General features: G+C 33.9%; 2 protein-coding genes across 2 annotated transcripts; one reads left to right on the top strand and one right to left on the bottom strand.

The window, feature by feature from the left end:
* The first annotated feature begins 83 nt into the window (after positions 1 to 83).
* Positions 84 to 8,928, top strand: LOC131847341 (asparagine--tRNA ligase, cytoplasmic). The gene is made up of 10 exons (XM_059196914.1): positions 84 to 259; positions 328 to 678; positions 2,733 to 2,953; positions 3,678 to 3,796; positions 4,601 to 4,774; positions 4,945 to 5,073; positions 5,696 to 5,840; positions 6,348 to 6,452; positions 6,893 to 7,103; positions 8,720 to 8,928. Exons 1-10 carry the CDS (start codon positions 232 to 234, stop codon positions 8,902 to 8,904), a joined length of 1,668 nt encoding a protein of 555 aa, XP_059052897.1. The 5' UTR covers positions 84 to 231; the 3' UTR covers positions 8,905 to 8,928.
* A 2,645-nt stretch (positions 8,929 to 11,573) lies between these two features.
* Positions 11,574 to 20,505, bottom strand: LOC131845226 (apolipoprotein D-like). Its single transcript, XM_059194268.1, has 6 exons — positions 20,326 to 20,505; positions 16,476 to 16,630; positions 15,599 to 15,666; positions 14,389 to 14,540; positions 12,942 to 13,119; positions 11,574 to 12,057 (listed from the first exon to the last, which is right to left on the bottom strand). Exons 1-6 carry the CDS (start codon positions 20,440 to 20,442, stop codon positions 11,921 to 11,923), a joined length of 807 nt encoding a protein of 268 aa, XP_059050251.1. The 5' UTR covers positions 20,443 to 20,505; the 3' UTR covers positions 11,574 to 11,920.
* Positions 20,506 to 21,883: the final 1,378 nt, after the last annotated feature.

The raw sequence follows: 21,883 nt of genomic DNA, 5'->3' as shown, positions 1-21,883 counted from the left end.
ATCAATCAGTTGTTTTGTTTGTCAGTCAAGCTGTCAGAATCTGACATCTGGTACTTGTCAAAATAAGTTCAATTTCTTAGTTCCTATCCTTTTTCATTTCACAATCACATTATCGTCATCGAATTTCAAATGTACATGTGCTTCTTAGTGTACTGCGGTAAATGAAGAAAGCAAGAGAAGGCTTAATAACTTAGCTCTTCGTAAACTAGAAACTTTTTAATATTCATTACAATGGCAGATATTGAAAAATTGTCCATACGTAAGTTGATTAAACTTATTCATTATAACCCTATTTACACGTATGCAGTTTAATGTTTCTTTTTACAGAAGATGAAATTTACACTTCTGAGAAAAATGGAAACGATAGTACTGGTACTGGAACGGCCGACAAGCCGTTCAAGACAATTCTTCAGGCTATGCGCCACGCCGGGAAGGAGCCGTTCCCTAAAATCTTGGTAGATGGAAAAGAAGAAGGTACAGTGTATGAACCAGCGGCGAAGTCCCAGCTCAAAAAGATACAGAAGATTTGGGTGAGGGAAACCCATAAAGCCGCTGACAAGGCAAAAGCTGAAGAGGAGAGCAACGAGAAGAGATTGCAGAACCTTGAGGAAGCTAAGAAAATAGTGATAAAAATGGACCCAAACTTACCTAAAGCAAAGACTATAAAAATAGCTGAAGGTAAGTCAATCATTGACAATGTTTCTTTACTTTTATTCTTTTTATTTATAGTTTTATAAATTTGATAATACAATTTAGAACCTTCTATATTCAAATAATTTTAACTGTTATTAAAATATTGCAGAAATTGAATGATTTTAATTATATTTTAATAACAATTAAAATAATTTGAATATAGAATGTTTTAACATGATACAAAAATGCCAGTACCAAATGTTTAGGTCTACATTTGCTAAGGAACAGCCAATAATTTCATATAATATGCATTAATTTAATGCACTTGTTTAGATATAAAACAATTACTTCTATTTTCCTGTTTAGAAATATTATAAAAGTACATTTATAAAATTTTTGTTTTGATGTTTACTGTCTGTTATGCAATGTTTTTGTGTAATTGCATCAGCAATGCTATGTGTATATTGCACCACCTGTTATCTTATATGAGTAATGAGAATTATAGAATCTTACTCTTATTTCATAATAACATTAATTACATCACAATTAATATGATTGGTACTACATCACAATTAATATGATTGGTACTACAGTGGTAAAACATTTTAAATATTTTATATTATTTTTATTATAATGATTAAATAGAAAAATGTCATTTTTCTAAAATAGACACTAGAAATGCCTCCTTTTATATAAGTCAATTAAATTAACCACACCGTCTTAATCATTATCTAAATACTTTTAAAATTATATATAATACTTCTGTGTAAATTTAAAACTTTAAAAGAAAAAATAATAAAAAAAAAATGCTTGTCTTGTATAAATGTAAATTTTGAATACTGTCATTTTTCTATTTAACCAACAATATATATATATATACATTTTCTTTAAGACATTAGACATTACATATTCTTGAAGACATATTTCCTTCAATGGAAAATTTAAGGAAATATGTTGTCTCTTCGAGAACGAGTAAAGGTCAAAAAAGTATAAGAAATATGGAGAGACAGAGAAAGTACTCATTATTATTTGATAATAGTGAGTGGTATGGACATTTTCTTTATATTATCTAGACACGCGGTAGCGTGTCAAGCCGAGTTTCAAGTAAACTGTCGAGCAGCACCGTGTGTATATTTACATGAACCATTTGGAGCCACTTTTGACCCCCTCATAACTCAAAAACTTTTTCACATAAACCTGTCAAATTTGGTTCATATATTGAGACTTGCGAGATAAATATGTATTCCAAATTTCATAAACATATCTCAAACGGTTATTTAGATATTAATGTCCAAAAATCGTCATTTTTATCACTGATCAACTATAGATCAAAATTATAACCCACTTCCAGATGACCTAGGAAGTTCAAATTTGGCATGCAGATAGGTAATTAGGTGAATATAAAGGAAAAAATCTGAAACTGGTAAATTGTTATCATTTTACTATAATTTTTCACTTTAATTGATTTTATTTCAACTTATACTGGACGAACACTAAAATTCTATTAAAACGTTGATAGCCACCAATTGACATTGATCCTTGGCAAAATAGCTCATCTTGTACTGGTTAGAGAGGACTAAATGTATGGTCTAAAAATGATAAAAAAAATTAATATTTGATGATAAGTAGGCACTTAATTAATCATTCTCAAACACAACTAATATACTTAATAATGTGATACCTTTGTCTGTATACATAACATGTACGTAATTCTTCATTAAACATTGTACCAATAACAGTTGAGTAAATATAATGAAATAATGGAAAACACTGTATTTGCAATAAGTGCCTTATTGAGTTAATGACATTAAGTTGTGACGCAAAATTTTGTTATTATTATTAATAGGCTTTCTAAGCTGCTTTATATATGCTTATATACGCAACTAAACATAACAAACAAGCTAAATTTGGGAAAATGTGTTAGACCTAGTAAAGTTTTATTTGTCAGGCCAAAGGTGGCTTTTAACCACCCCAAAAATCCTTAAGCAGCTTCGTAGTGAATCTGTCTGGTATAGCTGTGTAGACCAGCTACAGCTAACAGTATGAACTATAAAATAAGTGTTCTGTTTATTTCAATAATATCTTAATAATATTTTCAGCTGGCGATTATCGAGGTCAGCGTATCTGCATCCGCGGATGGGTACACCGTCTTAGAAGGCAGGGCAAGGCGCTCGCCTTCCTGACGCTCCGTGATGGTACTGGGTACCTTCAGTGTGTACTCCACGGGGAACTCTGTCAGACATACAACGCTCTGGTGCTGTCTACGGAATCGTCGGTAATTATATATGGGAAATTAGAGGCTGTACCTGAAGGCAAAACGGTGAGTAAATACAATATTATACATTATTAAAAATTATTAATTATTTTGAAATAATAATGATCTATAAATTACACAATGCTATCTAGTCCCATGGTAAGCAGAGCTAGTGTTATGGGTACTAGATATGGTTAAATATATATTCTTTATAAATACATATATAAGAAACATTCATATCAACATAAACTACAATACTCATGAATATAAATGTTTATACCGTGCGAGGAATTGATCCCGCGACCGCAGTTTAGCACACTGCCTTACTAGATAGACTGGTAGATCAGGCCACCGCGCCCATGTGTATAATTTTGTATTGTTAGATCCTGGAGAGAGTTTGGTGATCCGTAGTTAACTTGCATTATAACTGCAAATGTGAGTTTGTTTAATACATTTTTTCACTTTAGTGGCTTAACCATTATGAAATTTAATATATGATATTATTTGGTCATTCAGACAAAGTCACAGGTAGTCCCAGAAGATCGTAAAATAAAGCTGTCTGTCTGTTTATTTATGATATCACACCTAAACTTCAGCACCAATCTTTATTAATCTTGATAAAGAACTTTGCTACTTGGCTTTACTTCTTTGCGCTAAAACGAAACTTAAAAAGAGTGAAATAGGGAATGTTTTCTATTCGCATGGAGTATACTTGTGTCCTTTCAAATTTGATTTTGATAATATAAAGATCTATTTGTATTTAAGCAAAGTTGTTAATTTGTATGTACAGGCACCCGGTGGACACGAGTTGACTGCAGATTATTGGGAGTTAGTTGGTCTCGCGCCACCAGGAGGCGCGGATGCCATCCTGAACGAGGAAGCCTTGCCTGATGTGCAGTTGGACAACAGGTATTTCTTCTTGGTATTATACAAGTCAAGACATTGAAACACTGCCAAAATATAGAGAACTCAATAAAAGTAATGACCGAGTCAAATTTAAAACAGTATATTATACAAGGATTATAAACGTTTACAATTAATTTCATTCAGAATTTAAGATTCTAGCTCTTGTCGGTGAAGCACTTGCCACTTCTCCTTAAATGTGGCATAAGATAGCTCCAAATTTGTTCTTAATTTGCTCAATATAACTGTGTCTACGACTGGTATTAGATATAGATATTTTCGTTTAAGGTTTACATACATGTTTTATTTAAAAAAATTTCATGAGTCAAAGATTTTCTTAGTGAAATGTATTTATGTAAAAGTTTCAATGAAAATAAGTAATAAAACATTCAAATTAAATGTAGTACACCTTTTAAAATTAGATGGCGTTTGAAATTCTTTTTCTTTACATAGTAGAAAACAGAGTCGCTGCCGCTGTCTATTCGCTTATATCTTTTAAATTACGCAACAGATATTGCAGTTTTAGCAATAAATCTAATGAATCAATTATTATTGATTTCTCAGCTTGTTCTATGTTGTCAACGTAAAACAAGCTTTCAGAAATTCAAAGATTTGTAATGCGTCCGTGCTAAGCCGGGAGCGGTCGCTAGTAATATTATAAATGTAAGTGTGTCTGTTTTTCTGGTGATTACTACCTACCAAATTGCTGGATGTCATTGAAATTTAGTTAGTAAAACTTCATTATATTTTCACATTTAAAGAAATTTAAATACTTTTTCTCTCTAAATTACTCTAAATTACTTTTTACAGGCATATAATGATTCGCGGCGAGAACACATCGAAGGTGCTCCGAGCGCGGGCGGCGGTCACGCGTGCGTTCCGCGAACACTTCGCTGCGAGGCGCTACACCGAGGTCACCCCGCCCACCCTCGTGCAGACTCAATGCGAGGGCGGCAGCACGCTCTTCAAGTTTGGCTTTTTCGGGTATGTACTTATATTAAGAGAAATACCAGTAGAATCAACATCATACTAAAAAAGTAATACCACAAAACTTTTCTCAAAGAAATATACATATTTGCAGTAAATAAAATATATTTCTAGACTAATTATTTAATAGTGTGTTGGTATGTAATAAACATTGATTTCGATTGCAGAGAGACAGCATACCTGACACAAAGTTCGCAGTTATACCTGGAGACTTGTTTGCCCACGCTGGGCGACGTGTACTGCATAGCACAATCATACCGTGCCGAACAATCGCGCACTCGGCGACATCTAGCGGAGTACGTGTTATTTTATTATATATTAGCTAATCCGCGTCACATTTTCATCGTTAGTTTGCAACATTTTTAAATATGTAAATTTGAATGTATGTTTATGTTTATTTGAATGTCTGTCTGTCTATAACTCAAAGGTGACTGACATAGTGATCTATCAACGCACAGCCCAAACCACTGGACAAATCGGGCTAAAATTTGGCATGCAGGTAGATATTCTAGCCCCAAAGGGATAAAATAGGGGATGAAAGTTTATATGAAACTTTGTCAATTTTAAACCGATCGGGCTGAGACTTCGCATGCATAAACCTACTATGACGTAGGCATCCCGTAAGAATGGATTTTGATAAATAATATCCTATTGTGCATATTTATTTTCAAATTTAGGGACTTTTGTATAACTTTTGTAAACTTACAATTTTATAGCAACAAAGTTGAAATGATTATCACAGGAGTATGATTTTTTAAAATACCTATCTACCTGTGGAGCCTTGATCCATCTCTTGCTTCCGATTTATTGTCGAAATTTGGTACAACCTGTATAATATGGGCCTAGACTATTATAATATTAATTTGCCTACAATATGTTATCATTATTATTAATACTATTTGAAATAATGTATTACAGATACAGTCATGTAGAAGCTGAATGTCCATTCATCACGTTTGATGAGCTGCTGGACCGTTTAGAGGACTTGGTGGTGGATGTGGTGGACCGCGTGCTGGCGTCAGATGCTGCGCAGCTTGTGCAAGAACTCAACCCGGACTTTAAGGTAAGAAAATGAGAGAGAGAGAGAGCAAGCTTGATTGTACTTGTTAATGGTGCATACATCTATTTACATTTAAGCAATTTTGAATAGTCATTACTTTTTTAATAGAAATAATCTTTATTCAAATAACATAGTCACATTTTTTTTTATTCTACCGCTCATTCGGAATGCAGATACGTCACAAGAATGAGCAAGAAACTTGTGTATTAATCTTCCGCTCATTCAATCAGCTATGTCATCACAAGAAGAACGCAATAAAATTGCGTACTGTTCTTTTAAATAATTGAAACCTTACATTTTTAAGAAAATATCGTTTAAAATCTGTGAATACAAACTACCAGCACTAATTCATTAATCTAAATATGAAATCCACAACCACCTGGTTGAATAACTAAATAAGAGTAAATCAGTCGTGATTAGAGCAGATCAGTCCCTACAGTAGCACGTTCACGAGTATGATGGATGAGCCAGACATCACTAAAATAAATAAACATTTCATTAATGTTGCAGAGACCACGTAGGCCGTTCAAGCGTATGGCGTACAGTGAGGCGATAGAGTATTTGCGCGCCAACAACATTACTAAAGATGATGGCTCCTTCTACGAGTTTGGAGAGGTAAATAACTAGGTTTGTTACCGGTGTGTTTGAGTGGTAAACGGGGAGGCCTGAATGTCGACCTTCAATGAAATTTTAGTCTCGATTGGTATTCAGTCCCTTTCGGAGGAGTATCATTACAAAGAGTGCAAATCTGATCTCTTAGATCGTTCCGCACTTCGCGCTCCGCTCAATCATATAAGTTACTATGGGACCCAAGACCTACTATACTTATAATAATACCATGACAAAATTAATAATATGAAATTAATTATTTTAAATTATTAATTAATTAATAAAATAAAATAAAGTTTTCTAAATTATTAATAAGAGTTTATTTCGACTCGCCAAAATTTAACATGGTCTGTTGATGAAAGTCGCTCACCCCGGTTTAGATATTATATATTAGTATGGATTTACTAATTATACTTTTTCAGTGTATCATAACAATTTGATTTCAGGATATACCAGAAATGCCGGAGCGTAAAATGACAGATGCCATTGGAGAACCAATCCTGCTGTGCAAGTTCCCATTGGAGATCAAATCCTTCTACATGTCTCGGTGTGAGGAGGACCGCAGGCTCACAGAATCTGTGGACGTGCTTATGCCAGGCGTTGGAGAGATTGTCGGCGGCTCTATGAGGATATGGAACTACGAGGAGCTCCTCGAGGGTGAGTCAACTTTCAGACAATTGCCAGACCTTATATTTATAACGAGTTTTTTTTTATATTTTTATACCCATTAGCCAACCAATTATAGTAGTAAACATACTGATGGCGTATATATAGGAATAAAAAAATATATATCCCTGGAAAATTCACACCGCGAATTTGAATTTGAATTTGAATCAAACCCCCGACCATCGGTACTAAAACGGTGTGCTAAACTGCTAGACCGCTGAGCCCATCAAATAAATGTAACTAACGACAAACATACAGCTAATCTGTATTTTATTGTATGATATAAAATATTAATATTCATTTGTATACAAGTAATGGTTTCGGAGTAAAACAGACAATACAGACAGTCAAGAATGATATGTGCCGATTTTCATGTAAATGTGTAATGAACGACATATTGTTATGCAAATGAAACGATACAATTGTGTTTTAATATTGAAGAAATAAATTTGTAATATATTTACATAATTTATTTGGTCCTTCGTGACCTTTGCTGCAAATGTTTATTTAAGTAGACACGTATTTATGTTATTTATATAACATAAATATCAATAATATATTTTTTTAATTAATTTCAATGAACGACATCTATTAATTAATAATATCTGGTGTTGGTCTGTTCAGGTTGCGAACACTGATTAGATTTTTTGTTTTTTTTTTTGCAATAGCATATGCTGGTGGTCACTCTATTCTCCCAAATTTGAATTTTAATGACTGTGTATTATTGTAAACGTGTACAACATTTATTTGAAAAGAATACGAGATGAGTTTTTTGTCAGTTCTTCTCATCTCGAAATCATTCCGAACTGACTGTAGATTTGACATATCATAAGAGTCTGTAATAGGCCTACATGAATAAAGATATTTTGAATTTTAATATCTAGAGACAATTCACACAGCGCCACTTAGTAACAAGCAAGGCAGAGGTTGTGTTATAAACAACTGATATAAATATTTAGATTTTTTTATTATACACATAATATACATATTTATATTATACTAGCTGTGCCGGCGATTTCACCCGCGTGAAATTTATATATATTATTCTGATGTATAGCTATATTACTATAAAGTTTCATCAAAATCCGTTCAGTAGTTTTTGCATGAAAGAATAACAAACATACCATACTCACAAACTGTTGCGTTTATAATATATAATGTTAGATGTGTTATGTATTTGTGATTAGTAGTTCATTCATTCATAATTTAAGAGCTACGCTCTTGTCGGTGGAGCTCTTGCCACTTTCCGCGATCTTCCATCATGATTAGTAGTAAGTAGACAAAAATAATGTATAAACTAAATTAATTATATTATACTATTTGAAAACATGTAAACTGTAATTATATAATGGCCAGATCACCGAGGGTCTAGCGGTTTGGCACACTGCCTTACTTCCGATGGCCACGGGTTTGAATCCTCGGACGGCACAAACATTTATATTCATGAGTATGATTGTTTGTATCATTCTGGGTATATTCTATACATAATATCTATATATTTGTATTAGTTAGTACCCATCACACAAGCTTTAGCTAGCTTAACTTACGTCTAGATGGCGCTGCGTGAATTGTCCAGAGATTAATATTATTATATCATTCTGTTTCAGGGTACAAGCGTGAAGGCATCGACCCATCCCCATACTACTGGTATACGGACCAGCGGAAGTTCGGCTCTGTCCCCCACGGGGGTTACGGGCTCGGGCTCGAGCGGTTCCTATGCTGGTTGCTGGCCAGACCCCACATTCGAGACGTCTGTCTCTACCCACGCTTCCTCGACCGCTGTACACCTTGAGGTGTACAAACTCCGTTCTCGATGCTTGCAGAATATGCGTATACATTATACAAAGGATAAAATAATATTGAGGAATTTCGACACTGCATTTGTTTTAAGATATACAGTGATGGCCCGTTGCGTATATATATATATGAATTATTAGCTGTGCCCGCGGTTTTATTGAAATATATATATAATAAATTTATTGCCTACTAGCTGACTCGCGCAACTTCTTCTACGTCATACACACTTGAAATTTATCATTACATTTCCCCCAATTTACATCATATCCTTTTAAATTGTAGCCTATGTGTTATTCTGATGTATAAGTCATATTACCGAACAGCTTCATTAAAATCCGTTATTGTATGAAAGAGTAATATCCATCCATATTCAGTTTAGTAAGATGTGTTATTCAGATGTATAAGCTATATTATTAGAATCCATTCAGTAGTTCTTGCGTGAAAGAGTGACAAACATCCATCTATCCTCACTCACAAAATTCCACGTTTAAATATTAGTAAGATATCACGAACATTACGTGTATAATGTGCCATCGTAATCTGTAATTTCACTTCCATCTCTCAACCGTAACACAAACACATCTTAAAAGCAACCAGTTTGGCGACAGAAATAGATGAAGAAATCTACGTTTTTGTACAGTCTATTACTGTCAAATTTGCACTATTTTCTCTGCTAATCATAACCATTTTAGTTTCACTTATGTAGGTACTGATAATCTTTATGACACAAATGAGAAAGACGACATTATACGAAGTCTATGACGGTTAAATCTTAATTATCTCTAAAAAAAATCTTACAAATCTGAAATACACTGCATATAATTTTAGACTCACTTACTATGTAGTGATAATCTTTATGGCACAGGTATAAGTAACACCTCTAGTATTGCAACCGGCCCTAGAATACATATCCTAGGTCCCTAAGATCCCCAAGGATGTGTAATTGTTAAATTATCTTACTAGGTACCCGCCCTGATTTCGCACGCGTGTACCTTTATTATACACATAAACCTTTTCAATCACTCTTATCTCTGGCTAAAAACTGTATTATATACCGTTGCGTAATTTATAAGATCTTAGCGAACAGACAGCAGAAGTGACTTCTGTTTATAGTATGTAAAGATGTACAAGGTAAAACACTTTTCTAGTGGGCATTATTGAAATTCTCAGCAGGACGTCCTCATATATGATTATGTATGCCTTATTAAGGATTAATTTTTAATTTAAAAAAGTACTTTTGTTGTACATTTTTTTTATTACATTAAATTATTTGACAGCTTGCTGATCTAAAATAAATAAGATAAAACAATTCATTAGTTTTATTGTTAGTTATAATTTAGTTGGATAAATTTGTCGATAATTTTATATTTATTATTCCCTTCATATATTTATGTAATGGGAATGGTAAAGAACTTGCCACACCTGATGGTAAGGGATAATCGAAGCATATGATGATCAACTACATGGAAATAAGTCGTAGTAATTAGAGCAGACCAGTCTCTGCAAGCAGCACTCGCTCACGAGTATGACGGATGAGCCAGCTATTACTCTACCATATTTTAGGGAACACAATGACTCGTCCCACCAAGCAGCTATATGTGTGGACATTTTAATAAGCATGACTCAAGATATTTTAGCCTTTATTATAAGTTAACCTAATAATACAAACGTGATTAAGGGTAATAGTACAAACGTGATTGATCTTTTTAAATTGCAAAAACGATGTCTCAGAATAATTGCTAACATAGATAACAGGGAAACTTGCAAACCATACTTTATTAAATATAAAATTTTAACTTTACCGTCAATGTACATATTAGAAGCGTGTCATTTTGTTAAATGTAATATGCACCTATTTCCACAATATACCCGCCCTCAGGCATTGCGACCGCAATGTAGATTGGCAAGACCATTCTCGAAGCTACAATTATTCCATTCTGGCCCTTACGCAATGTCAATAAAAATTTACAATAAAATACCAATTAACTTAAAAGGTGAGGATGATTCTAAAAAGTTTAAAATAGCTCTAAAAAAATATTTAATCGCAAAGAGTCATTATGCGCTACAGGAATTTTTCAAGGAAAAAAGTTAGTTGTGTTTGTGCCTGTTTGTTTTAATTTAATGATGATTTTTTATTTTTTATACTAATCAACGATACATATATATAATGTAAAAATTTAATTATGTAGTTTATATAAGATTTATTAATGTGATTGCTGTGCCCTTTCAGGGTTCATGTTTGATTCTATACTTTTAGTAAATTAAGACCAATTTTGTTACAACATGTAATAGCAATAAATAAATGAATAAATTAATACTTGTTTGAAAAAACTTAAACTTAACTTGACGACCTCGGTGATCTAGCACACCTCTTTACTTACAATGGTCGCGGGTTCGATACCTCGCTCGGTGCAATCACTTGTATTCATGAGTATGATTGTTTGCAATTCAAACAATCAGTAGTTTAGGTATTTTCTATGTATTCACACAGAAAATTTATATCAGTTGTCTAGTATCCATAACACAAGCTCTGCTTACCCTGGGACTAGATGGCGCTGTATTAATTGTCCGGAGTTATTTACTATTAAAACAAAATCTTTATTTTCTATAGGTCCGTTTGTCAATAGGCAAATGAAGATTGGGTAAAAAAAATAACAGCATCAGTAATTTATGAAATTATTTATATTACATCACTGTCTTTAATTACATGGCATAAAATCTTGTAAATCATGTTTTACTTAACATGTAATTATAATAAAATACAAATCATTTTATAATTATTACCACAACGAGTTTATTGTCATTACTCGATTGAAACTGCATTCTTAAATAGTAATGGATTTTTGATTTAACACTGCATTTATAATAAAATCATTTTATATTCTTGAAGATCTATGTTTCCTTAGTATAAAATTGTGTCTTGAGTATTATATATTTATATATTTAATCTCTAATGGTAAACGTAACCAATAAACGCTATTTAATCTAAATTCAGTCAGTCTAGTTAAAATTTAAGGTAGCCACTCTGCGTCTGAGTCCATATTCCGGTTTAATTCACCAGATGGCGCTTCGGTGAGGTCCTCTTTGCTGCTGGCTACCTTATGGTACACCTTTTTGCCAGCTTCTACCACGTATTCGACACCGTCAGCTGTAATGTAACCAGGGTATCAGAACAAATAAGATAATATTACATAGCATCTGGGAAGAGATCAGATTTTGTTGCGCGACTTTAATAGTAATTGACCTCTGTGGTCTAGCGGTTTAGCATACCGCCTTGCTTCCGATAGTAGCGGGTTCGATCCCAAAACAATACAAACTTTTGTATTTCTGCTTATGCTGGTGTGAATATTGTTTAAACATCATTTAGCTAACTCTTCTTTTAAATAGGCCTGAAATGGTTAACCCTTGACGACCCTGTTGGTGTACCTAGTTTGCACACCGCTTTACATCAGATGGTTGCATGTTCGATTCTGTTCGATTCCTCGCAAAAAGCAGACATATTTTTGAACCTGATTGTATCGATCTGGTTGTTGAATATTGAAGTATATTACAGACTAGCTGTTTCCGCGACTTCGTCCGCGTGGAATTAAACTTTATTTTTCTAAAATAAAAGTAGCCTAAGTTACTTTTTATTACCTGCCAAAAAAAGTCCCGTCAAAATCGGTCCAGCCATTAGCCGGAACAAACAGACAGACAAAATTTGTAAAAAATGTTTTTTGGTGTATGTACCGTATTTATAACGTAGTAAAAAACGGTTATTTCAATATTACAAACAGACACCCCAATTTTATTTATTTGTATAGATAGCATAAGTGGTCTAGTACCCATAATGCAAGCTCTAATTATATTGCAACTAGATCGTGCCCTGAATTATCCAGGATTATTATAATATTTAGATATCAAACAGCAACGACCTCTGTTCAAACACTTTAAACAAGTTGACAGATACAGATTTCTATCACCTAGGGGACCCAATAGAGTTAATACTATCCTGGGTAAAATCAATAAACAAACAAAACTCTTTATAGTTACCAATAGCTCCACCAGTCTTCCTCACCGCCTCTCCGATGTTGTGAGATGAGAATGTATCTGGGTCTATGTTAATATTTACACCCTCTGTTGTTCCGTTCACATGCTTTGGGCAATCGCTCTGTGATATAATGGACAGGTCGTAGGGATCCACGCCATATGCTGACAATTTCGACCGCATCTGTACAAGAAATTTTTGTATAGGTTTACCAATTGGATTATAAAACCAGTTCACGTTACGACTCCGCGTTGAGTGTACGCATTTCTAATGTTATATATAAAATTCTCGTGTCACAGTTTTCGTTCCCATACTCCACCGAAACGGCTTGACCGATTCTCATGAAATTTTGTGAGCGTATTGAGTAGGTCTGAGAATCGGCCAACATCTATTTTTCATCCCCCTAAATGTTAGGGATAGTCCACCCCTAAATTTTTTTTTTATTTTTTAGACAAAATTTTTAGTTTCTATTTTTTTATGATACAACATACAAAAATACATACAATCCTAAATTTTCACCCTTCTATCATCAACCCCTATTTTTTTATAGCGTTATTAATAGCTGTCCCGGCAAAACAACGTTTGCCGGGACAGCTAGTATTTTATATAATAATAATAATCTCAAAACAATTCACACAGCGCCATCTAGACCCAAGTTAAGCTAGCTAAAGCTTGTGTTATGGATACTAGATAATTGATACAAATACATAGTTTTTTTTTTGTAAATACATACATATTGTACATAGAAAACACCCAGACCGATACAAACAATCATACTCATGCATACAAATGTTTGTGCCGTGCGAGGAATCGACCCCGCGACCATCGCTCGTAAAGCGGTGTGCTAGACCGCTAGACCACCGAGGTCGTCAATTATAATAATTTTCTAATATTTTACAATACACTTTGATAGTGATAGATTAACTTGCTAATGTAGTAGAAACATTCCATCCGTATATGTACCTACTCACTATCTATAATGGATACTACAGAAAATAAATTAAGTCGCGACATCTCAGCACAATATATATAACGCTATAGTGGTAAGATGATAACCATTGCGCTACAGAGTAGATATTTTTATCTTTGAAATGTCTGCTTATTTCTACAGACTCGTGAAATCGAAGAGTTACCAAAGAACATGATTGCTATAAAAGCTTCAATGATTGTTGTGCAAATATATAAACATGTATTTATATTATTATTATTACTATATATGTTTATATGTGTAGTATGATGGTATCCTGAGAATATCGGCGTAATGGCACCTCGCCAAGCCATATGTATACTACACGGAGTCCTATCAGGTACCACATATTAGTAATCCACTTGTGCTTAGTAATTTTTTTTTTATATTATTGCTATGTATCAATTAAATGTAAAAGTAGAAAATACAGTACAAAAATCTTTCTTCTTTCTAAATATAAAAAATCAACATATATAATCACTTACTTTGTCAACAAACATCCTATCAAGTTCCTTGTTCCTGGATAGTATGGTAGCAGATCGTCGGTGCGCAAACGCAAGCTTCTGACATGTGAATATGGCTGCATATGTAGTATAATCTGTGGCCATTACCGTATAACTTGCTGAACCGGCAACACCTGATGATTTTAGAACCATTAGAAAAATGCAACATAGAAATAGAAATAATCTTTATTCAAATAAACTCATTACAAGCATTTTTGAATAGTCATATTTTGATTCTACCACTCATTCGGAATGCAGATTCATCACAAGAAGAACGAGCAAGAAACTTGTGTGTTGCTCTTTTTAATAGATGTTTTTTTTTATATAAATAATTACAGTATAACAAGTAAGAGGCATGCGATAAACAACATAAAAATCGCACTCATTATTAGTGTAATTAGATAATATTGTCAGTGCTATGGATTTAGAGTTTATCGTTAACGAATTCTTCAATTTTATAGTAAGCTTTTTTGCAATGGAACTGTTTTATTTGACATTTAATCTTTTTTCTGGTAGATTTAAAACAGACTCTGGTATTTTATTGTAAAACCTTACGCAATTTCCATAAAACGAATTACTAACTTTAGCCAAACGACATTTAGGTAAAATCAGTTTGTTATTGTTACGTAAGCTTTTATTAGTGCAATCACTAACTCTTTTGAAACTGTTTATATTTTTCCTGGTATAGATGATATTTTCATAAATGTATTGAGAAGCAACGGTGAGGATATTTGGTTCCTTAAAACACTCTCGCAATGACTCCCTGGAACCCATACCATAAATGGAGCGACAGGCAACGTGAACATAACTTCATGACTGTTACCGCAGGTAGAGTTGGAGACATTATAAACTGTCGATATCGTGATTGCAACACTTGTACATCATGTCATCCTATAGATCCCTCGTCCAATTCCAACGGGGACCGAAATTAAGGCAACCCGAGTCTAGTTTCAAAACCTGAAAAGGTTGGCCTTCAGTCGCTCCATAAGTCCTTCTCCGTGTTTGGAGTGCCATCTGAACTGGCTTCCTATTGTTGGGTAAAGCTATAAAGGCCAGCTGCGGCCAATAGCATTGGACTGGTTCCAAATGAATATCATATTACTCTGGAATGGTATTACGAGTGTCACATGATTCTTTTTAAATGAGATTGAACTCCCGCCATGCCGTGAAAAAATGTGAGCATAATACTTACTAAGAGGGAATCGTATTCTCATTCTTCCAGGCACTGAAGGGTCCGGAACAGTCAATATACCTGTGTACCTGGAAACCGTAAAATAAAGACAATTAGGTCGAAATGTTAGTTTAGAAAATGCTGTATATTTTTTTGTTTGGGTGTTGGCGAACAAACTGACATCCCACCTAAGAACACAGAAGAACAGAAGTAAGCTTTACAGCTTACTTCTGTTCTTCTCCTATCCGTCGTCTATATACATAAACAGAATACGGACATCACGTTACTATGTGACATCTATGATATGACGTTGCCGTTTCCAAGTACTAAGACGTCATATCTCTTATTCTGTAATTTCACTGCCTAATCTATAACCGAAAGACAGTAGACCAGATTGATACCCCACGCTAACGACTGTTTTCAGGAACTACTACCGTTTACTACCAGGTGGGCCTTCAGCTTGTTTTCCATTCCAATTACATTGAAAGAAATGTACAAATGGACGGACCACGGCCCGTTTACGATTTTTTTATACGTATAATAATAATAGTCTTAATCAATTCCCTCAAGGTTGTTATGGTTTGCTGATTCACCATCAAAGACAAGTCTATCACCACATTAGAGGGAGAAAATAATAAAGTGTATATCAAAATAATAATAATATCCCTAGACAATTCATAGAGCGCCATCTAGTCCCAAGCTAAGTAGAGCTTGTGTTATGGGTGCTAGATAACTGATATAAATATACAGATATATTTTTTAGTAAATACATGTACATAATATACATAGAAAACACCAAATATTGTACCGTCCGAGGAATCGAACCTACGACCTTTCGAAGTAATGCTGCATACTTAACCGCTAGACCACCGAGACCCTAGATAATATAATCAGTTACCTGTAGTCATGTTTTAGAGGCGTAAGACCGAGTATAAAATGCTGTGATGTTTGCTCCAATTCATATTTCCCAGGCTCATCTGTTTTGGTGAAGTTGTATGTGATGCAGTGAGATGCTGTCGATGTTTTCTGTATGACGTACCATACTCCTAACATCTGAAAAGAGGGGTAGGAGATTGTCAGTAATGTGGACTGATAACTCCATTACTAGTGATGTACCATGTCAGATTGACCTCGACGCGGTTCCCTCAAGACACCATTGTTGATAAATTCCGGTTGAATTTGTCACAATGGGGTAAATGACTCATGATTATTTCATAAGCTTCCACTAATGCTTCGCCAGCGTAAATCATTAGCGCAGGCGGGTGCACCATTCCATTATTATCCATAAAAAATATATCAGGGTAATAAAGAATGAATCTTAAAAATATTAAGAATATATTAAAATGCGAAAGTTTGTGAGAGTATGAATGGATAAATGTATGAGTGGATGTTTGTTACTCTTTCACGCGAAGTTTACAGTAATATAAACTATATACATCAGAATAACATATAGGCTATAATTTATAAAGATAGTATGTATAATGAGAGAAATGTAATGATAAATGTCAAGTAAGTGCGATGCAGATGAAGTTAACGGAGCAGCTAGTAAATAATAATTTATACAAATAAATAAAATGTAGTGTCTGTTTGTAATTCCAAATTAACAGCTTTCACTACAGTATATTCGGTACGTGCGTTAAATTGAGTTAAATTCTTTATTTCTGTCTATTTCTTCTTACTAATCTCTGAAACGGCGGGACCGATTTTGACAGAATTTTCACACACAGACCGCTAACGCACTTTAACACATTAAGCTACTTTTATTTAATACCATACACAGTCGCCGGATATATAGAGCTAGTATATAAAAATCAATCAAAACTTATTGATATAATTAGGGTACATACATATAGGTTTTACCGTTTTAGTTTTTGAGAAAATTGTAAGACCAGACGCGTCTATGGGACGAGAATGAAGGTAAAGAGGAAGCCAGAGTCAACAAACAAAACTATATCCACTAAAGACAGTTTACATTATCCACAAACAATATCATTATAGGGTGGTTTACAAAATTAATTTCAACATTTTGACTAATTCACACAATCGTAACTAAATATCCTTGTTTTTATAGTTGAATGACCAATATGTCACCTTTGCGTTCCTGGTATTTAGAAAGTATGTTATCAGAGCCGGTTTTGTTGTCGTTGAGTGTGATGACTCATTGTCACATCTGACCGGGGTCAGTTTCCTCTCATTAGCGGCTGTCTGTCCGTTTACTTGTATTGTATACCATAACGGTAAACATATATGAAACCAATGTGCCCGCGGTTTCACGCGCGTGATTTGTAGCCTATAGATTATATTATTGTAAAGTTTCATTAAAATCCGTTCAGTAGTTTTTGCGTGAAAGAGTAACAAACATCCATCTATCTAACCATCCACACTCACAAGCCTCCGCGTATTTAATACTCTCACCTGATGAACATCAGGTGAGGTTGCGTAGTGATGATGTGGTCTAAGCTGTTACACGCAAGCTCAAATAATGCCTATTCACTCTTGACTTGAAAGACCCAATGTTGTAAGAGGCAGGAAAAATAGACGCTGGTAGAGAGTTCCACTACTTAGCTTCTCGTATAAGGAAAGATGATGCAAAACGGTTAGTTCGAGCAGCCGGGACATCAATAGTGTAGGGGGGTGGAGCCGCTCTCTACGTTCTGTCAGTCTTTGCGTAAAAGAGTAACAAACATCCATCCATCCAGACTCACAAACTTTTGCGTTTATAATATTAGTAAGATCATATTTTCATTATTAGAATGTTCTTTTGTGTGTTAATTCTTGTTGCTGACGTACTGGCCACATAGTTTTATAGTTATGCTTCATATTTACATTGTATGTTCTATTAAGATATTTATTCAATATTTTTGTATACCAAACATTACAGTCTAATAAAGAACTTTGACAGACAACAATTATAATTAAAAAAATAGTTTTAATTATAAAAACGACCTGACCTAATGGTAAATGGTCACCTATATACGTTATCATGTGACGCCTGTAGCATCACTCCTGTGTTGCCATTCCAGAGGATAAAGGCTTGTTAACCTATAATTTGTGATGAGACAGCTTTCCGAACGAGTGGTAGATAAAAAACAAATTGTTATGACTATTCAAAAGTGCTTAAATTAAGTTTATTTGAATAAATGATTTTCTATTCTATTCTATTCTATTCTTTCACTCCCGTACCTCAGCCTATATTCAAAACACATCCTACAAACCAAGCTGTGTATTTACCAAAATAGGTTAGACAGGTATTCAAGCTGACAACTTTGTTCAAAGTCTACATCGCTACTGCGCAGTTTAGGAGCAAACTACACTTCTTCTGTAATAATAATTATTTATATTAATAATATCAAATGATAAACATGTGGACTTGATAAACCTATCCGTGACCTGCGATTACTTCTTAAGTTCCTATTTGTTATAGTCTACTTCTAAATATATAGAAACGTAGGGTTTATGATAATTTTCATATCTCGAAATTAAGATGTGTCTTAACATTAAAAATTTCTAAAAAAATATATTCATGAAGACCAAATGAACTAGATATCGAGACATTTTTGCATTCAAATTCAAAATATCTTTATTGAGGTAGGTCTATTACAGACTCTTATGACAAAATGTCAAATCTACCGTCAGTTCGGAATGATTTCGAGATGAGAAGAACTGATAAGAAACTCAGCTCGTATTATTTTCAAATAAAAGTTGTACATGTTTATAATAATACAGATTCATATATAATTTCTAATTTGGGAGAATATAGTGACCACCAGCATAGATTTGTTAGTCAGCAGAATGAAACTTCTTTGCATAAGATATTAATTTTAATTAAGTAATATTAACTACAATGCAAATATATTTTTTCCGACTGCTCTAATGCTATTGACCACAGCCGGCCTTTACAGCTTCAACAGACGATTACATGTAAATAGTTGAGTAAATAGAGTTTGTAATAATAAGTTTTTAGAGTCAACAAAAACCGTGAATTCAACAATACTACAAAGGATTGTATTTTTAAATTGTTTTATTTATCATTCTTGTTGTTAACCAACACAATGAAACACTTTTTTAAAGGAAACCAACCAGAAAGATTATCTGTAAGGTCATTTAATTTAATTTCAATACGACTCTATTAATGTTTTGTTTCACGAATAATTTAATATTGTTTGATTCAATTCATACTTATTATTGTTCCTAATTAAAAAGACTACAAAATCCATATAGATGCATAAAAAAATAAAGTAGAGTCTAATTTAGATCATTTCTATTTTGAAATCGGTTACAAATCTGTAGCTTCGCGATAGAGCGAGAAAGGTAGTCAACTGATTTAAACATATTCATAATTTTATCTACAATCTTCTAAAAGATCTTAACCGTCTAGAACTGCAGTAAGTTACTATATACTAGAACGTGTATCTAAATCAGCACTAGCAAGCCCCTATTAGATCTGGCTGGGAAGGGAGAGAAACACGAGTAATAAAGGTGTTTGACATACGTCGGTAAAGAGGCCCCTTAAACCTACAACGGGTTACAAGTTCCAGGAACTGTTCGGAGTTTCCCGCTCAGTCACGAAATGGACCCGATACCCGCACTGTGAAATCTGTGGAATGCTAAGAAGTTCCTCTATCTAGGAAGCTATATTTTCAAAGACTAATATGAAACATGACCTATATTATAAATAGCTAGTAGTAATATAAATTTATTATAAAATAAAAAGTGTAACGTATATTTTTTCCTTAAACTATAAATACCTGATTCATTTCAAATCCCGGCATTGGCTCGACAATGGGACATGTCCCCAGATGGTAAGTATGTGAGAATGCACTCCCACATACTGCTAACAAAACAAACACGGATAAACTGAACATTTCTGAACAACGCGTGTTCACTCCTCGGCCACAATTCACAGACTGATCAGTTCACTTACATTGCTACCAATACTACCCATTCATATAAAACACATCAATGCTATTTCAAAATAACGAATGTGTATTTTCCTAGAAATGTTTATAAAAGTGTATTCATTTATTGCAGAATTGGATTTCATTGGATACTTAACTGTTATCACTGACTTCGTTTGCATAGAAATTGACATCATCATCTAATTTTACCGAATTCTGACATTAGTAGGTATGGAATTTTTTATTAGTTAATATGAAAGTTCGTATGGATTTCTTTTCAATAAACAAACCGTATCATTCATGAATACAAACTTTCATCCCGTGAGTCACCTTCTTGAAGTTTACTTTTCACAACCATATTATATATGAATGATATAGTATTTATATGCAATAAAAGGGTGGGATAAGTAGAACTATCGCAAGCAATATAACCTGGTTGACTTCCACGAACGGTTCTCAGCACGGTTTCTCATGGAAGCCATTATGGTTGATAATTCGCCAAGTCGGACTAATTAACCTAACTTATTCTATCATCCTCTACTGGTGACCAGCTAGCGTTCACCATTAGCGCAGGAAAATTTACCATACATCCGTTCATGAAATCCATACAACCGCTGAATATTCTTCTTCAATTTTTAAACTCCCGACTATAATTGCGCTGGCAACTAATATTGAAGCATTTTTGTAAGTATATTGTTTTTGATTAGTATTCCCATTTCTCTGCAAAGCCCGTCCTTTCTCACTAATGTATACCACAGATAAGATAATACCACATATCTATAGTAGTATTATAAAGCTGAAGAAACGTAGCTTTATTTCGATGTTTTAACGCACTAATCTCAGGAACACATAGATTTAAAAAAATAGTTTTTTCTTCGACTAATCCGAGCGGAGCATCAATGAAAATGTTCTAAAAACGGGGATCATTTATTCCTTTTGAGAGCAGATGAATTTGCAAATAATATAAATAAAATAATCAGTATTTAATAATCAAACACTGAACGATTTCAAAATATTGCAGACAGATAAAATGAACTTCAACACACCAATAATGATGGCCATTGAAATATCCTTTTCCACCATAAAGGGCTATTGTAACGTTATAACTATGTATTTCCGAGCTGTGGTCGCTTCCCATGACTTGATGACACCCTTCATTTTCAAAACCGTATGCATGGAGCATACGGTTTTAAAAATGTTTATTTTTTGTATGGGTACACGGGACATAATGAAGGTCATATAATCGACGGCTTCGGTTCTAGACACCTTTAGCACACCACCTTACTTCCAATGGTCACGAGTTCGATTCCTCGCACGGCACAAACATTTGTATTCATGAGTATGGTTGTTTGCATCGGACTGAGCTTTATCTATGTTTATGTATTTAAGAAATAAAAATTATATCTAT

This window comes from Achroia grisella, unplaced genomic scaffold, assembly GCF_030625045.1.
Source record: "Achroia grisella isolate CSIRO2021 unplaced genomic scaffold, CSIRO_AGI_Agris_v1 utg109, whole genome shotgun sequence".
Taxonomy (NCBI): domain Eukaryota; kingdom Metazoa; phylum Arthropoda; class Insecta; order Lepidoptera; family Pyralidae; genus Achroia; species Achroia grisella.
This window is presented reverse-complemented; position numbering and strand designations above follow the sequence as displayed.